This window comes from Mercenaria mercenaria, chromosome 5, assembly GCF_021730395.1.
Source record: "Mercenaria mercenaria strain notata chromosome 5, MADL_Memer_1, whole genome shotgun sequence".
Classification (NCBI taxonomy): Eukaryota; Metazoa; Mollusca; class Bivalvia; order Venerida; family Veneridae; genus Mercenaria; species Mercenaria mercenaria.
In genome coordinates this window covers 58,639,941-58,660,083 of record NC_069365.1, presented here as the reverse complement: position 1 = coordinate 58,660,083, position 20,143 = coordinate 58,639,941, and the positions used below count along the sequence as shown (strand labels likewise).

At 35.5% G+C, this 20,143-nt stretch overlaps 1 protein-coding gene across 1 annotated transcript; it reads left to right on the top strand.

Moving 5' to 3' along the window:
- Window positions 1-8,326: 8,326 nt before the first annotated feature.
- Window positions 8,327-18,719, top strand: LOC123565165 (uncharacterized). Its single transcript, XM_045359108.2, has 2 exons — window positions 8,327-11,605; window positions 12,095-18,719. The coding sequence occupies exon 2, from the start codon at window positions 12,405-12,407 to the stop codon at window positions 18,717-18,719; it is 6,315 nt and encodes a 2,104-aa protein (XP_045215043.2). The 5' UTR covers window positions 8,327-11,605; window positions 12,095-12,404.
- Window positions 18,720-20,143: the final 1,424 nt, after the last annotated feature.

Sequence of the window (20,143 nt, the reverse complement as noted above, 5' to 3'; positions counted from 1 at the left end):
CATTAGGGTTTAAAAACTAATAACGACACAGGTTTTAGGACTTCTTTCATCACTACATTTTTGTGGGCATTTAGGAGGCTACTTTTTTCACTACAAAATAGATTTTTATGGCATTTAATAGCCTTTTTTTTATCTCTACACATGAATTATTGGCATGTAATTATGTATTGTATTGAAACTACATTAGGGATCATAATGCAGTTGAACACATCAGGTCAAGTTAAATGTTTTATTTTGACAAAATTGTACTCAGTTTTGGACTTGAGTGGCAATTAGACTTAAATGATGTGACAAAATTATTGATTTCCTTAAATAGCTCAGAAACCAATGAAGTTTTGCCATTGGAACTTTATTTAAACATTTTGGGTCATATTACAAGTTAAAATAGGATGTCCAATATCTGTTGACTTTTTGTGCAAAATTATCTTCTTTTCTAATTGTTTAAAATTCACCTTGACCATGTTTTTAATATATTGAAGAAAATTTAAATTGACTTGGTACAATGATACATGTTAAGAAGGGTTACTGAATGTGGTAAAAAAAAAAAAGATTCTTGTTACACCTGAGCTAAGTAATTCTAGTGAGGGACATAGGACCATCATGACCCTCTTCCTCACTTTGACAAAGATATGATCAACTTAATTCATGTACATAGCGCAGCCTTCTATGTGAAAAATTGACTACAATTTCACAATCAGCATTCTTGTTTTCTATCAAACTATTTTTAATTTGACCAAACTTTTAGCCAGATTCTACATGTCAGTAATACTGTCATTCAAATGAAGCAATATAGGGTGTATGTGCTTTTCAGAAGCAGTCTATTTATCAATGCTCAGATAGTTACATAGTTAAAAAATATAGGGCATATTTCTTTGAAGAGATTAGCTCCAGATATGATAAAAAAAAAACATTCATTTTTGCAATCTGCACTGTCAGAATATATAGAATAGATACTTTGATTCAATTTTGAACACATGTAGATGGCCCTTTATTGAAACATGGAGGTAAAAGTCCTCTTTGTTAGAAACTGTTACGTAACCCGTTGGTACAGAAGGTCAATTTGCCTGTCAGAGCAACCACTACATTGATAAATACATGTGGCTTGCACAAAATATATGGGGTTTTATAAAAGGCTATTGTATATTTCATTACTAGACTACCCTCAAAACTTTTCTTCAAGACGCAGAGTAAGGGGCAAGTAGAGCATCAGGCCCTTATTTGGTTGTTTGTTTAACTTTCAATGAGAGGGGTGGGGGTGGGGGGAAGGGGGTGATTAATGCCCTTCGGAAGAGAAAAACATGCCAGAATGATTTAAGAACTGAGGGGATGGGGCAAAGGAGAATCTCACCAAAATTAAGGACATTTCAGTTTGTTTCATATGTTTAGAATGATATAGTTATGATAAGAGTTTTGGCAGAAAATGTAAAAAAAAAAAAAATTGAGGAAAGCTGGTAGAAAGAAACACTACTGGTATTTTAGGATGGGCGAGGAACAAAATTAGCTGGATATTCTAGGTAAAAAAAAAAGGATGGTAAAGAAGTCTTTTGAGATTTCTTTTACATTCTAGGTAACATGATATAATATAACAACAAGAGGACCATGATGGTCCTGAATCGCTCACCTGTCCCCACATGAACTGGGTATGACGTCGTTTTTTCTATTATTTGACATAGTGACCTAGTTTTAGAGCTCATGTGAACTAGTTCTGAATTTGACCTAGATATCATCAAGATAAAAATTCTGACCAATTTTCGTGAAGATCCATTGAAAAATATGGCCTCTAGAGAGGTCACAAGGTTTTTCTATTATTTGAAATAATGAACTAGTTTTTGAAGGCACATGACCCAGTTTTGTATTTGACCTAGATATCATCAAGGTGAACATTCTCACCAATTTTCATGCAGATACATTGAAAAATATGGCCTCTATAGAGGTCACAAGGTTTTTCTATGTTTAGACCTAGTGACCTAGTTTTTGACCACAGTTGACCCAGTTTCAAACTTGACCTAGATATCATCAAGATGAACATTCAGACCAACTTTCATAAAGATCCCATGAAAAATATGGCCTCTAGAGAGGTCACAAGTTTTTTCTATTATTTGACCTACTGACCTCGTTTTTGAAAACATGTGACCCAGTTTCAATCTTGACCTAGATATTATCAAGATGAACATTCTGACCAATTTTCATGCAGATCCCATGAAATATCTGGCCTCTACAGAGGCCACAAGGTTTTTCTATTATCTGACCTACTGACCTAGTTTTTGAATGCACGTAACCCAGTTTCGAACTTGACTTAGATATCATCAAGATGAACATTCTGACCAATTTTCATGCAGATCCCATGAAAACTATGACCTCTAGAGAGGTCACAAGGTTTTTCTATTATTTGACCTACTGACCTAGTTTTTGACTGCACATGACCCAGTTTCAAAACTTGACCTAGATATCATCAAGGTGAACATTCTCACCAATTTTCATGCAGATCCATTGAAAAATATGGCCTCTAGGGAGGTCACAAGGATTTTCTATTTTTAGACCTACTGACCTAGTTTTGGAACGCAGTTGACCCAGTTTCGAACTTAACCTATATATCATCAAGGTGAACATTCTGACCAATTTTCATGCAGATCCCATGAAATATATGGCCTCTACAGAGGTCACAAGGTTTTTCTATTATTTGACCTAGTGACCTAGTTTTTTAAGGCACGTGACCCAGTTTCAAACTTGACCTAGATATCATCCAGATGAACATTCTGACCAATTTTCATGCAGATCCCATGAAAAATATGACCTCTAGAGAGGTAACAAGGATTTTCTATTATTTGACCTACTGACCTAGTTTTTGACCGCAGTCGACCCAGTTTCAAATTTGACCTAGATATCATGAAGATAAACATTCTGACCAATATTCATGCAGATCCCATGAAAAATACGGCTTCTACAGAGATCAAAAGGTTTTTCTATTATTTGACCTACTGACCTAGTTTTGGACCGGACGTGACCCAGTTTCGAACTTGACCTAGATATCATCAAGGTGAACATTCTGACTAATTTTCATGCAGATCCCATGAAAAGTATGACCTCTAGAGAGGTCACAAGGATTTTCTATTATTTGACCTACTGACCTAGTTTTTGACCGCAGTTGACCCAGTTTCGAACTTGACCTAGATATCATCAAGATGAACATTCTGATCAATTTTCATGAAGATCCATTGAAAAATCTGGCCACTAGAGAGATCACAAGGTTTTTCTATTTTTAGACCTACTGACCTAGTTTTTGACCGCACATGACCCAGTTTCAAACTTGACCTAGATATCATCAAGGTGAACATTCTGACCAACTTTCATAAAAATCCCATGAAAAATGTGACCTCTAGAGTGGTCACAAGCAAAAAGTTTAAGCACGCACGGACGACGGACGCTGCGCGATCACAAAAGCTCACCTTGTCACTTTGTGACAGGTGAGCTAAAAACAAAAAGGTGACATTTTATATTATATGTATATTTATTGCTAACTGTTTGAGTTTATGTAAATTTCTTCTCTTACAATTTAATTAATAAATTGGGAAAAAATCCTTTGGTTTTGGTACTTATATTACCCAAAAGTAACATTTTAATTATTGTACCCCCCGACAACAAAGTTGTAAGGGGGCGTATACTGGTTTCAGGTTGTCTGTCTGTCTGTCCGTAGACGCAATCTTATGCGCACCATCTCTCCTTATCCCCTTGACAGAATTTAATGAAACTTTGCACAAGTGATCAGTACCAACAGTAGTTATGCATGGAGCATGTTAGATTCTTTTAGAAAAAAAATTTGCAGAGTTATGGGACTTTGTTTTTTTGTTACTATACTATATACATAGACACAATCTTGTGCGCACCATCTCTCCTCATCCCCTTGACACAATTTAATGAAACTTCACACAAGTGATCAGTACCAACAGTAGTTGTGCATGGGGCATGTTAGGTTCTTTTAGAAAAAAATTTGCAGAGTTATGGGACTTTGTTTTTTGTTACTATACTATATACATAGACACAATCTTGTGCGCACCATCTCTCCTCATCCCCTTGACACAATTTAATGAAACTTCACACAAGTGATCAGTAACAACAGTAGTTGTGCATGGGGCATGTTAGGTTCTTTCAGCGACAAAAATTGCAGAGTTATGGGACTTTGTTTCTTGTAAACATACTATGTACATACAGTCTGCATATGCAATCTTGTGCGTGCCTAATCTACCAAACCCTTACACACAATTTAATGAAACTTCACACAAGTGATCAGTACCAACCCTAGTTGTGCATGGTGCATGTTACATTCTTTTAGATAAATATTCTGCATAGTTATGGGACTTTGTTTTTTGTTACTATACTGTATACATACAGTCCACATAATTATGCAATCTTGTGTGCGTCAAATTGCAATGTACTGTGTCAGTGCATGCGGGGGGTACATTCATCACCTTTAGTGATAGCTCTAGTTTCTTTCATACATTGAAACAAAATCTGGTTCCACATGTCTGCCAACTATGTCCATTATAATGTGTTCCATTTTGCGATGGACCCCGCTCATTCTCTTGGTATAATTATGTCTCACACCACACAGTGGGGTGGGAGACATATTGATTTACTCCAGTCTGTCTGACTTTGCAATTTCAAATGTGTTGCTATGTCTATTATCAGAGAGAATCTGAATGTTTTTACAAGATTGGTAAAAGCCTGCATATATTTTATGTGATTACTTTTAAAGAGTAAACCACCTGTTAAGTATATATGGTTAATTGTTTTACTTTTCCTGTTTTATTTAAAAAAAAAATGGTATTCTTCTTTGTGGCCTTTCGAAAAAATGAACAAATGAATGTGAACGTAATTTTAAGATATATATAATTCATTAAATTGATTTTGTTTTTTGGGGGTTTTTTTTGTTTTTTTTTTGTTTTTTTTTTTATTTGTTTGCATGTACACTTCACTGTGTAGCCATAGCTAGTTCCATCCATTGCTAATCTGTCGTAAGCCCAGGAAAGAGTCATTTTGTTTTTAGCTCACCTTTCACATATTGACAGAATGAGCTTTTGTGATCACCCTTCTTTGTCGCCTGTCCGTCCACAATTTCTTGTGAACACGATAGAGACCGCACATTGCAATCAATTTTAATCAAACTTGCACACAACTTGTACTGGCATAATATCTTGCTTCCTTTCGAAACTTGGTCGGATCTCATCATGGGTTCAAGAGTTATTGCCCCTTAAAAGGCCAAAATTTGGTATTTTGTCTTGTGAACACGATAGGGACCACATTTTGCAATAAACTTTAATCAAACTTGCACACAGATTGTATTTGCATAATACCTCGGTTCCTTTCGAAAACTGGCCAAATCAAAAGCTTAAGGCCTCAACTTATCTCCGTGACACTTGGTCAGAATGGGTACCTTGATTCCTGAACCAAATTAAAACTGGGTCATATGGGGTCAAAAACTTGGCCATCCAGTCAAATCAATGGGAAGCTTGCCTCTCGAGAACTATTTTATGACCCTATCTCATGAAATTTGGTAAGAATGTTTATCTTGATGATTCCTAAACCAAGTGTGGCACTGGTCATGTATGGTCAAAAACTACGTCACGCTCAAATCAAAAGAAAAGCTTGTTAACACTCTAAGAAGCCATATTTATCAGCCTATCTTCATGAAATTTGGTAAGAACTTTTATCTTGATTATTTCTAGGCCTAGTTCGAAACTGGTTTATGTTGGGTCAAGGCCAAGTTTTACAGGTGAGCAATATAGGGCCATCATGACCCTCTTGTTGTGATGTTTGAATGAAATTTATTACATCTGAATATGTAAATGAACAATTTTAAGCTGCTAGCATGGTTTTTCATAACTTAGTTCTTCACAATTTTAATAAACCAAACTGAGTAATGAAGTTACTTCATTGTTCTTGATAACATAGAATAAAGCCTAAGTATGCATTACTGATGTTCATGTGTTTACTAAATGGCAATGTCACTATCTTTCTAAAAATGAAATTCAATTGTTACAATGTTTGCAATGAAACAATTCCAATAATGTCTTCACAAACTAAGAATTTTTAATAAAGTCTGCAATGTAGTGCAAAAATTGCGATTTTCCCATAAACTCCAAGTACAAAATCTTGCTTAAGGTCCAGATTCTTTCAAATCAGTCTAGTAAAAAAATGCAAGCACGAGAATATATATATTTTGTGATTTTTTCTTAGTATGTCCTGAAATTCTAAAATGGAGTGGTTTTATCAAGTTCTACATTGTGGATTATATTTTACCCTAAATATGCATAACTACTGTAATTAAATCCACAAACATGTATTCGTTTTGTTATTTTAACAAAATAATTGCTGCATAATGTAAATTCATGTCAGTAGAGATAATTTATCAATTTACATGAACCAGTGTTTTTGTTTCGAAAAAAATAATTTAAGGCGTTGACTTTATTTCATTTCTTTTTCCTTTTTGACCGTTCTTTATAATTTACAAGGAAAATGTTTTCAGCACGATCTTTATTACAGAATAAATGCAGTGCATATCTACATTATTTGATTTTGGGTCGGGGCTTTGCTCCGATTCAATGGAATAATAGACGGTAAATGAAAACCACTACACTTTTTAGTGCAAAATGGCAAATAACAAAAATTAGAGCAGCTATAACAAAGCGCATGAATATCATCAGGACTATTTACAGCTATTTTTACATTAACGGCTATTTTTAGAATGCAGTCACCAGTGACGTCACCGATATATGTCCTGTATTATGTAACCGCTTGATTAAGTTGATATACACAACAAACACGCTTGCTTCTGAGAAACTATTCCAAATAAAAACGATGGAAACCGTATTCCAAGGGCGAAGTTTCGCTCAAATGATATAAATGAGCATTCGGTATTTTATCAATTTGTCAAAGAGAATGTACTCCTTTCCCTGGGATCCAACTCACAGTCCTGTGATCCATAGATCTAAGCTGTCTCCATTGAGCTAAGTAGGCAGACTGCAGCTCCAATCAATGCATGTTTGTTATACGCCGACTTTGGTGATACGTTTAAGAGCTCTTTCAACTTGAAAGAAGTGTACATTTGTAGGGAAACAAAGTCTCAACTAGAAATATTGTAGAGTAAAACATGATAAATAATAAAATCAAGTTTCTATTTTATTTTACAAAAATAATAAAATTTAATTTGTGCTAGTACTTGATCCATTAAAGCCATAAGGTATTACTTTAAGGTAGTTCTGCACGTTTGATAAACCGAAAGTGATGGCGTAACGTCATTTATCCGGAAAACGTAGAATAAAGCCTGGATTCAGCGTACGGAAATGAAAATCATTTTATGAAATAATCGCAACCTGTGGGTCAGTTTATTACAATGACACTGCTGCTATATTTGTAATGTCAAATTATGGTATTAAAACATATGACACGTTAAATAGTTCAAAATAATGTCTTAAAATTAGCGTGAAATGCCGGTTCATTTTAATCATTGTCAGATATCTTAAAAATAAGCACACGGACCTATACATTTTATTTCATCAAATTATAGAACATGTCTTTATTTACAACTGTGAGAAGTTTAATCAAAATCTATATTGTAGAAAAATTTCTATTCGCGAAAATGTTCTGAAAGTTATGATTTTCCCATAGACTCCCGTTATGAAATATTGCGTTAGGTCCATATTTCTCAAATCTGTCTAGTAAACAAGAGGACCATGATGGTCCTAAATCGCTCACCTATCCCCACATGACCCAGTGTTGAACTGAGTATGACGTCGTTATTTCTATTATTTGACACAGTGACCTAGTTTTTGAGCACATGTGACCTAGATATCATCAAGATAAAAAATTCTGACCAATTTTCATGAAGATCCATTGAAAAATATGGCCTCTAGAGAGGTCACAAGGTTTTTCTATTATTTGACCTAATGACCTAGTTTTTGAAGGCACGTGACCCATTTTTAAACATGACCTAGATATCATCAAGGTGAACATTCTCACCAATTGTCATGAAGATCTCATGAAAAATATGGCCTCTAGAGAGGTCACAAGGTTTTTCTATTTTTCGACCTACTGACCTAGTTTTTGATCCCACGTGACCCAGTTTCGAACTTGACCTAGATATCATCAAGGCGAACATTCTGACCAATATTCATGAAGATCTCATGAAAAATATGGCCTCTAGAGAGGTCACAAGGTTTTTCTATTTTTAGACCTACTGACCTAGTTTTTGACCGCACTTGACCCAGTTTCGAATCTGACCTAGATATCATCAAGGTAAACATTTTGACCAATTTTCATGAAGTTCCATTGAGAAATATGGCCTCTAGAGAGGTCACAAGGTTTTTCTATTTTTAGACCTACTGACCTAGTTTTTGACCCCACGTGACCCAGTTTCGAACTTGACCTAGAAATCATCAAGGTGAACATTCTGACCAATATTCATGAAGATCTCATGAAAAATATGGCCTCTAGAGAGGTCACAAGGTTTTTTAGCTCACATGTCACAAAGTGACAGTGTGAGCTTTTGTGATCATGCAGCGTCCGTCGTCCGTCGTCCGTGCGTCCGTCCGTCCGTGCGTAAACTTTTGCTTGTGACCTCTCTAGAGGTCACATTTTTCATGGGATCTTTATGAAAGTTGGTCAGAATGTTCATCTTGATGATATCTAGGTCAAGTTCGAAACTGGGTCACCTGCGGTTGAAAACTAGGTCAGTAGGTCTAAAAATAGAAAAACCTTGTGACCTCTCTAGAGACCATACTTTTCAATGGATCTTCATGAAAGTTAGTCAGAATGTTCACCTTGATGATATCTAGATCAAGTTTGAAAGTGGGTCACGTGCCTTCAAAAACTAGGTCAGTAGGTCAAATAATAGAAAAACCTTGTGACCTCTCTAGAGGCCATATTTCTCAATGGATCTTCATGAAAATTGGTCAGAATGTTCACCTTGATGATATCTAGATCAAGTTCGAAACTGGGTCAACCGCGGTCAAAAACTAGGTCAGTAGGTCTAAAAATAGAAAAACGTTGTGACCTCTCTAGAGGCGATATTTTTCATGGGATCTGCATGAAAGTTGGTCTGAATGTTCATCTTGATGATATCTGGGTCAGGTTTAAAACTGGGTCAACTGCGGTTAAAAACTAGGTCAGTAGGTCAAATAATAGAAAAACTTTGTGACCTCTCTAGAGGCCATATTTTTCATGGGATCTGTATGAAAGTTGGTCTGAATGTTCATCTTTATGATATCTAGGTCAAGTTCGAAACTGGGTCAACTGCGGTCAAAAATTAGGTCAGTAGCTATAAAAATAGAAAAACCTTGTGACCTCTTTAGAGTCCATACTTTTCAATGGAGCTTCATGAAAATTGGTCAGGATGTTCACTTAGATGATATCTAGTTCAATTTTGAAAGTGGATCACGTGCCTTCAAAAACTAGGTCAGTAGGTCAAATAATAGAAAAAACCTTGTGACCTCTTTAGAGTCCATACTTTTCAATGGATCTTCATGAAAATTAGTCAGGATGTTCACTTAGATGATATCTCGTTCAAGTTTGAAACTGGGTCACGTGCCTTAAAAAACTAGGTCAGTAGGTCTAAAAATAGAAAAACCTTGTGACCTCTCTAGAAGCCAAACTTTTCGATGGATCTTCATGAAAATATGTCAGAATGTTCACCTTGTTGATGTCTAGTTCAGTTTCGAAACTGGGTCATGTGCCGTCAAAACTTAGGTCATTAGGTCACATAATAGAAAAACCTTGTGACCTCTCTAGAGGCGATATTTGTCATGGGATCTGTATGAAAGTTGGTCTGTATATTCATCTGGATGATATCTAGGTCAGGTTCGCAACTTGGTCAACTGTGGTCAAAAACTAGGTCAGTAGGTCTAAAAATAGAAAAATCTTATGACCTCCCTAGAAGCCATATTTTTCAATGGATCTTCACGAATATTGGTCAGAATGTTCACCTTGATGATATCTAGATCAGGTTCGAAATTGGGTCATCTGCGTTCAAAAACTACGTCAGTAGGTCTAAAAATAGAAAATCCTTTTGACCTCTCCAGGGGCCAATCTTTTTCAATGGATCTTCCTGAAAATTGGTCAGAATGTTAACCTTGATGATGTTTTTATCTTTTCAGGATTCTTCAGTTGGAGTGGATCTTACCCGATCTGTGTCCGAGGAAGAAAGAAATAATTATTTATTAGAATTTCTGCATTGATGGCAGAAAAATCTTATTTTAAATGCGCTAAAATTCTGCAAAAACAGAATTTGTACCCATTTCTCAAATTATTGACTTGCAATTATTAACAATACAATGCTTTATTATTGGGTATCGCAGGCTTCAGCCGTACCGGGTAAGTGCCATTGGTAAAAAAAAGATTTGCTTAATTCTGTGGATTGAATAATTTTGTTGCTATCAGTAGTCCTCTTCTATTAACAATTTTCAAATAAAAAGAAAAAATTCGGATCATGATCCTTATACAATAAACACACATTTTTGTTAAAAATTACCAATGTTGGAAAGGACCTCTTCCAGGGAGAACACTTCCTGGTTGAACATGGTTATCACTTTATGTTTTGCTTTATTTCTTACATATCTGTAAATTTCTTTGAAAGTAGTCTACTGATATACTTTAAGTGAGACATATTATATATTAAAAAATATTTTCCTGTGATTGTCAAAGTAAGTTCCAGTATAATCATAGCTTGTAAATGGACTTTTTGACCCCTCTAGAAGTCATATTGTTGAATGCATCTTCATGAAAGTTGCTCAAAATGTTTGTCTTGATCTGTGAGCTCAGTTCAAAACTTGATCATGTGTAGACCGCTAAGCGATTCAGGAACATTATGGTCGTCTTTTTTACATGAAGATGTGCAACAATGTGTGTACTTACATTTAAGCAGTATTCAGTTTTCCAACAATAGACCAGAATTCAATGTCCGAGTGAAGTGAGACTTAAACCCAAAGCTGAGAGAGACGAGTGATTTGCAGTCACAGACTACTCAGTCATTGAGCTCTTCCCCTAATTAATTTGGAATGAAATATTGTCTTTATTAAGATTTTGAAAATTATATCTTCTTTTGCTAATGAAACGACATTGTGTCTGAAATCATTAGTCCTCCACCTCTGATTCATGTGGGGAAGTTGGCAGTTACTTGCGGAGAACAGGTTTGTACTGGTACAGAATCCAGGAACACTAGTTAGGTTAACTGCCCGCCGTTACATGACTGAAATACTGTTGAAAAATGGCGTTAAACCCAAAAAAAACAAAAACAAATCTTTTGCTAATGTATGAACATGTCATCAATCTTATGTTGACTAACAAACTTTTCTTTTTCTTCTAGTATCAACTTGAGCCTTCTGAAAATATTCTGAAGAATTCTTTGTGACAATTTACTTTTGTATTTTATATTTATTGTGTTATTGTGACTGAAAAAACTGATAGTGACAGAATATAGTGAAAATAGTGATTGAACATACTGATAGTGAGAGATAAGTGGTAAGACTAATTCTAGTGTTGGAGGAGGTGACATATTAGAGGACTTCAGGTGTTTGATTGAGAGAGCATAAGATAGGGGACTTCCAGGAGTGAGGTAATATAATTTAAATGCAAACAGAAATATTTTTTTTTATTCCATGACTCCCAATTCTCTGATATATATGTTAATAAAAGGGTCAGTGCTGAGAAGAAAATGGATGGTAAAGTTAAGTTGGTATGTTTGTCATTTTAACATGTACAAGCTTGTATTTAGTCTTCTGATAGTTGATATCTGCTTTAGACGCACAGCTTGAGACCTCAACTGTTGGTAAGATCAAGGTCACTGTTACTGAACACCAAGTTTTTATAGTTTATAGACTAGATGATATTTCATCTTTTCCTGTAAAGGTTCGGTACTTAGCTTACATGTATTTGTCATATAGGTTCCAACCTTTCTTGTGTGAGGCAACTGGAGTCCAAGCTTATAAATAATTATTCTATAAAGTTGAAAACATTTCTCTGCCAGCTTACATAAACTTTCGTAAATACCTGTGTATAATTGAAGAAATGTCTCTACTATATTTACTATTACATTTGTACTTAGGATGCCAAAATTAAGAAAGAAGTCCGGTAGCCAAGCCAGGAAGGCTAAAACTGCTCACATGAAAGAGAAAAGACAAGCAGATAGAGGGATTGACATGGGTGTTAGGTAAATGAACACCAACATGTTTTGCAAACTATTGAGTCCTTACAGTTGTATGTTAGCTTTATTTCACTTACAACAGAATTTCTTCAACAATTTAGTCTGAACTTTATTACTGACTTTGAGAGTTACAAGTGTTGTGTAATTTTGTTGGAATGTACAAGTGTTCTGTAATTTTGTTGGAATGCCAAGATGTTAATGTTGTTAATTTATGATTTACATTTTCAGGTCTATGGTTGAGTTGAATGGTGTCAATCCTGATGCAGCTACACCAGATGAGGGTCGGGATGATCCTACAGGTCCACTGTGGCCTGTGCCTAATGTCGCGTCTGCGTCTAGGCCATCTGGTATGGGTACAGATAGGCTCTTTGGTCTATCTGTGCAGGGCACTGGAAAGCAGATGGGGGTCGATGCCCGCCTCTCTGAGCCCTCTGGGCCATCTGCGCTGGAACTTGCATTGATTGATATTGATTTTGAGCAGGGCACTGGAAAGCAGATGGGGGTCGATGCCCGCCTCTCTGAGCCCTCTGGGCCATCTGCGCTGAATCGTAGATTGATTGATACTGATTGTGAACTTGATGATTTGATTGATGATTTGCTTGATGACTTGCTAGATGATTTACTGAATGATTTGCCTTGTGATTTGCCAACTGATATACTTGATGATTTAACAAGCTGTATGCAAAATGTTTCTAGTGGCATACCAAGTGACTTGCATTGTGAAACCAGAAAGGAAACTGATAAAACTCTCCAGTTTGATTGTACTATGTTTACATCTGAAGTAGAATCATCTGTTTTGTCTGTTTGTGAACCTTCATATGTTGCTGCACCAGTTTTCAATACACTCTCAAGACCAGCAGGTTCTGATGTATTTATCCTGGGCTCATTTCATCAAGGTGAAAATATTTTCAGTGTAGAGTCACGTGGCAGGCAATGCACATTAAATGCTATGTGTTCCTTGATTCATGCTAATTATTCAAGGTTGAATTGCAGCAAAGACTTGGATAATGTTCTTTTAGATGGGGATTCATTATATAAGAAAACTGTCCAAGAGCTCCAAAGAACAAATAGATTTAGGAATTTCCTGTTAAATTTTGATGAACTTCCAGTCAATATTATTATCATGAATAAACAGATTTCTGTTACCAAGTCTGAGGTCATCTCTGGTGTTTGCACACAACAGTTTGCTACAATGAGTTTGCCTTCTCTTTATCAGTCATTGGATACTGCATTTACCAAGTCCTCTTACTTGCTACTTATGATGGGATCAATTTGTTCAGCTGTGTTTAAGAAGGAAGACCAATATTTCTTTTTTGATTCACATTCACATGGTCTAACTGGGTTGTCCTCAGTAAATGGAGCATCAATTCTTATTTCGTTTCACCAGTTACAAGATCTTGTTACATACATGTATGCCTTGTATGACAGTATGTTGATCGACATTACACAGCAATTTGACTTACTGCCTGTACGTTTTGCCAATGTTTATTGTGAACCAACAATGTTTTTAAGTGAACAGAATGTTGAATCATTCAGTGTTGTTACTGGCACTCCTGGCTTAAATGAATGGGAAACTGTGACAAATAAGAGGAAAAAGAAGTCTCCTAGTCATCATAGTACTGCTTGTGAAAAAGATACATTGCCACAAGATTCGAACTGTGATACTCATGTAACACTCATAGGCAAGTACTTCAAAGATCAAATGCAAAGAAGTAAATTAAAGCAAACAAATAAGCAAAAGATGCCTTCGAGAACAATTTACATGAGAACTTACATGCAGGAGAAAAGACAAAGTGATGAATTTAAAAATAAGGATAAAGAGTACACTCTTAAATCAATGCGCAATGCCAGACAGTCTGAAGAATATCAGAAGAAAGATAGACAGCGCTCGATTCAATCAAAGCGCAATGCTAGACAGTCTGAAGAATATCAGAAGAAAGATAGACAGCACACGCTCAAATCAATGCACAATAGCAGACAGTCTGAAGAATATCAGAAGAAAGATAGACAGCGCTCGCTTCAATCAAAGCGCAATGCCAGACAGTCTGAAGAATATCAGAAGAAAGATAGACAGCACACGCTCAAATCAATGCACAATAGCAGACAGTCTGAAGAATATCAGAAGAAAGATAGACAGCGCTCGCTTCAATCAAAGCGCAATGCCAGACAGTCTGAAGAATATCAGAAGAAAGATAGACAGCGCTCGCTTCAATCAAAGCGCAATGCCAGACAGTCTGAAGAATATCAGAAGAAAGATAGACAGCGCTCGCTTCAATCAAAGCGCAATGCCAGACAGTCTGAAGAATATCAGAAGAAAGATAGACAGCGCTCACTTCAATCAAAGCGCAATGCCAGACAGTCTGAAGAATATCAGAAGAAAGATAGACAGCACACGCTCAAATCAATGCACAATAGCAGACAGTCTGAAGAATTTAGAGAGAAAGAGAAAGAAAATGAGAAGATGTCGAAAAGAAGGGCAAGATTGGTAAAAGAATTTAAGCTTTGGGAAGCAAAACAAAGAAGAGAGAAACGAACAAGTGATGACATTAAACAAAGAGAACTTGAAATACAAAATAAGTCAAAGAGAAAATCAAGATCAAATCCATATAATTTGGAAAGAGAAAGAATTGCAAAACAGCAATGGAGATTAGATGCAAGGTGTAAAGATGCTGAAAAGGTTATGGATAGTAAAAGGAAAGTTTCAAAGAGAAAAGATCCTTCATTCTCTGAAGCTGAATGCTTGCAAAAAAAGAGAAGACGGTGCGGACAAGATATTGACACTTGTATTGATCGTTTTAAAGAAAGAATATCACTTGGGCCTGTATATATATGCAGTTGCTGTCATCAAACATGGTTCAAACACAGTGTAACAGAAGTAAAATATTTGATTTGCAAGGAGAAAGAAAAATATTTAACAGGGGTGATATCAGTCGATAACAAGGAATGGGTTTGTAGAACATGTAAATCTAGCATAAACAGTGGTAAAGTACCGAAATTGTCTGTTTTAAATGGGATGAAGTGGCCAATTAAGCCAAAGGAGTTGGAACTTTTCTCATTAGAAGAACGTTTAATTGCTTTACGTATACCATTTATGCAATTAAGAGAACTCCCAAGAGGTCGCCAGTTGTCAATTAAAGGAAATGTTGTAAATGTACCTGTTGATATTCAACCTGTTGTAAATGCATTACCAAGACCTTTTGATGAAAATGTTACGGTACCAGTAAAATTGAAGAAAAAAATGTCTTTTAAGTCATGTGCTTTCTCTGAAAATGTTAGACCTCACAAAGTACTTGTTGCTTTACATTGGTTAATGAAAAACAGTGATCTTTATAAAAATGCTAATGTTGAAATTGATGAACATTGGATCGAAAGTGTAACAGCAAACACTAATGAAATTTTGAATGAATTCTTGGAGTCTCAAGTGAAAAGTTTAAAGAATACCAGTTATGAAGACTTTGACTCTTGTATGGCGGACCTTCTGGAGGAGTATAAAAATGAGCAAAATTACAGCACTTTATTGCGATCCTGTTTTCAAACATTAATAAATCATGCGTCAAATTTTGACATCGAGGACTTTGAAAATGTTTCTGGTGAAATTCTTGACCATTATACATGTGAAGAAAAGTCAAAATATCAAACTTCAGACAGTACAGGTAATAGTGAAGAGCTGTATGATTCAGATGCAGAAGAAGTCACACAGGAAAATGTTGGAAATATTGACACTTTACTAGACGATGCCAACCTGGAAAATCGAAACATGACATTTACATTTGCACCAGGGGAAGGTCAACAACCACTTAGCATATTTCAAGACACAGATTCAGAATATCTTTGTTTCCCAAGCATATTTTGTGGTAAAAGGCGTCTTGAAAATGAAGCAAGAATTGTGCCAGTAAATTATAGTGACATTGCAAAATGGGAATTAAGAAGCCAAGACAGAAGGGCTGCTAATTGTGTGCCAAATATTTTCTTTAAACTAAAAAAGATACAAATGAAGCAGCTGAATGATAAAGCTAATCTTGCTGTTAGAAGATGTCAAACAGGTACAAGTAAAATGACAGCAGCTCAAGTAATAAACTCTGAGTACGTTGATAATATTGTCAGAAATGATGAAGGTTACTATTTATTTAAACAACTTAGAAACTCACCTGCTTATTTGGAATCTCGAAAGAAAGATGTATATGCAATGCTAAGACAATTAGGTATGCCAACATGGTTCATGTCATTGTCTTCTGCTGACACTAGATGGATTGATCTTTTGAAAATGTTAGCTACTTTAAATGATAAGGTCAACTATTCTGATGAGCAAATTGAAGGAATTTCTTGGGAACAAAAGATTAAACTTATTCAGTCAGATCCAGTCACTTGTTCTAGATATTTTGACCGCAGAGTACAAGAGTTTATTAATACAGTTCTTAAGAGTGAGCACAAACCACTTGGAGAAATTGCTGATTTTTTTTATAGAGTTGAATTTCAGCAGCGTGGGTCTCCACACATTCACATGATTGTATGGGTAAAGAATGCACCAAAATACAATGTGGATTCCATTAATGATTTGATCGCATATGTGGATCAGTTTTTGACATGTTCTATCAATAGTCCAGCTGTTGGTTCTCTTATAGAAATTCAAACTCACAAACATTCTAGAACTTGTAGAAAAAGAATAGATAGAATTTGTCGCTTTGGTTATCCACTACCACCTCTTCCCAGGACTATAATTTTGAACCCTCTTGAAACTGACAGAGACAAGTACCATAAATTATATCAACAATTACAGAAAAAAATGAATGATGAGAAAGATGGATACAGTATGTCATATGACAACTTTTTGACAAATGTTGTACAAATGAGTGAGGAAGATTACATCAGATGTATCAGAAGTTCATTGAATTCACCAAAGGTATTTTTGAAACGTAATCCAAGTGAAATACGTGTGAATTTATATAATGAACATGTGTTGAAAGGTTGGAGGGCAAATGTAGACATACAGTTTGTGCTAGACCCTTATGCCTGTGCAATGTATATAGTGTCATATATTAGTAAGTCTCAAAGAGGTATGAGTAATTTGTTACATGCAGCTGCCAAAGAAGCAAGGAATGGGAACTTGGATATCAAAAGGCAAGTGAGACATATTGGAAATGTGTTTTCAAATAGCGTTGAAGTTAGTGCTCAAGAGGCAGTTTATTTGGTCCTTCAAATGCCCTTAACCAAAAGCACAAGAGATGTCGTGTTTATTAATACATCTACTCCAAATGAAAGGGTGCAGTTATTGAAACCTGTGTCCGTACTTGAAAATTTGCCAGCTGAATCAACAGATATAATGTCAGACAATGTTATTAAAAGATACACAAAAAGGCCGAAAGTGTTGCAGCATTATTGTTTAGCGGATTATGTGTCACAGTTTGAAGTGATTTATCCAGATGGAAATGGAGACTCTGATGAAAGAAATGATGATGAAGATGATATGGAAATAACAGATGATGAGGAATTAGAGGAAATTGAAACAGTTATAACTTTAAAAAGTGGAATCAAAATCAGACGTCGTCAAAACTCAAAAGTAATCAGATATGTAAGATTCAATCGCAAAACAGATGAAGAAAACCATTACAGAGAAAAACTTCTATTATTTCATCCGTGGAGAAATGAATTAACTGACTTGCTGCCAGCAAATTTCAATACATACAAAGAACACTATGAGTCATTAAAAGAAACAGTTGACCAGAAATGCTCTTATTATGAACACCATGCAGAAGAATTAGAAATTGCTAGAGATTTGGCAGAAGCAGAGTATGATGCATTTGATGAAATTGCTCCTGGAACTCAGCAAGTAGAAGCTGAAACTGCTGAAGAAGAAACTGTGGAGTCAGAAACATTTATATATTTCAATCCTGATAGAGCAGTTGAGCACAGGGAATATGATATTGGCATTGAAATTGGATGTTCTGTCAGTGCTCCACAGATAGTTACAAATGAAAATGTTCTTTCTGACGAAGACTATAGATCTTTATTGCAATCATTAAACATAAAGCAGAAACAATTTTACAATCATGTGATCCATTGGGTGAAAACTAAAGATGCACCTTTATATACCTTCCTCTCAGGTGGTGCAGGTGTTGGCAAAAGTGTTGTTATTAAAGCATTATATCAGACCTTATATAGAATACTTAATCTTAAAGAAGGTGAGAATCCTGATGACATAAGAGTTCTTTTATGTGCATACACTGGAAAAGCTGCATTTAACATCAATGGTTCAACCATTTCATCAGCCTTCAAACAAAAGTATAAGCAAGCAAATCAAACATTAACATGTGATGCTTTGAATACTTTTAGATCAAAGTATAAGAACCTGTCAGTTGTGATCATTGATGAAATATCAATGGTAAGCAATGGAATGCTAAACTTCATTAATCAGAGACTGCAAGAATTGAAAGGAACAAGAACACCATTTGGTGGTGTAAGTATAATTGTTGTTGGAGACTTGTTCCAGTTGAAACCTGTGAGTGGTGATTGGATATTTAATGATTAACTCATGTATGCAGCAGCTCCTCAATAAACCTGTGGAAAGAACACTTTTCATTGTATGAATTGACAGTAATTATGAGACAAAAGGATGATTTGAAATTTGCAGAACTTTTAAACAGGCTAAGAAGCAATTGTTTGACAGATGATGACAAAACTGTTCTAAAACAGTGTGAAATAAACACAGATGCACAAAATTACCAGGACTCACCACATTTGTTTGCAGAAAATTATTACATGCATATATTCAATGAAAAAATTATTGATAGTTTAAACACAGAGAAAGTTTTAATACCATGTCATGATTCTGTTGCTTTTCCAAAACTATCAAATGAAAAACAGAAAGAAGCCATACAGAGATTGCCAACAGATCCAAACAAAACAGCAAATTTACATTGTCAATTACTTGTTGTAGTTGGAATGATTTATGATCTAACAGTTAATGTAGACACTGAAGATGGATTAGCTAATGGAGCTTCTTGTATTGTAAAACATTTAGAATACAAGCAAGTAGAGACAAATCGACCAAGTGTAATATGGGTGCAGTTTGATGACGCAAATGCTGGAAATAAAACGAGGATAAAATATAAAAACAGAGGATTTTATCATACAGAAATAAATCATAATTGGACACCGATATTTGACATTGAAAGGTCTTTTACATACAACAAAAAGACATTTGAAAGGATTCAGTTTCCTTTGCAACCATCTGCTGGGCGTTCTGTTCATAGAGCACAAGGTACTACTTTAGAAAGTGCTGTAATTGACCTGTCTCAGCGGAAAACACGGAAAGTTCCACACCTACATTATGTTGCATTGAGTAGAGTTAAATCATTAGATAAGCTACAGATTCTGAATTTCAATGAACAAGCTTTACAAGTTGATCAAAAAGTAAAGACAGAAATGGACAGGTTACAAAATAGTGCTAGACTGGAGTTGTGCTATGTTCCTTTAGAATCAGTGGATTCAGTATTAAAAGTAGCTTTCAATAATTGCAGGTCTCTACATAAACATTTTAAGGATGTCAAATATGATCACAGTCTAATGTCATCACATATATTTGGTCTTGCTGAAACACGGTTGTGCTTTTCTGATACTGATGCTGAGTATGATATAGATGGGTTTCACCTGATACGAAATGATCAGTCATCACAGTCACCGACTCAAAGACCTTCACATGGAATAGCTGTATATGTCAGAAATGAACTGAATATATCTTCGTATTGCTCGTTTAATTCAGACAGTTTTGAATTCACAATTGTGAAGATTCTGCAGGGTAATCAAGAAGTGCAGATTGTTGTGTTATACAAATCTCCAAATATGTCTGACAGTATCTTTCGCACATTCTTGAGAGATGAACTGTTACAAAGATTAAGTCTGTCAACCCCTATTGTTATTTTAGGTGATTTTAATATTGATGTAGCAGTTAAA

What these genes read in the sequence shown, in the direction of transcription:
- LOC123565165 (XM_045359108.2), top strand. Translation starts at nt 12,405, where the DNA reads ATGATTTACATTTTCAGGTCTATGGTTGAGTTGAATGGTGTCAATCCT.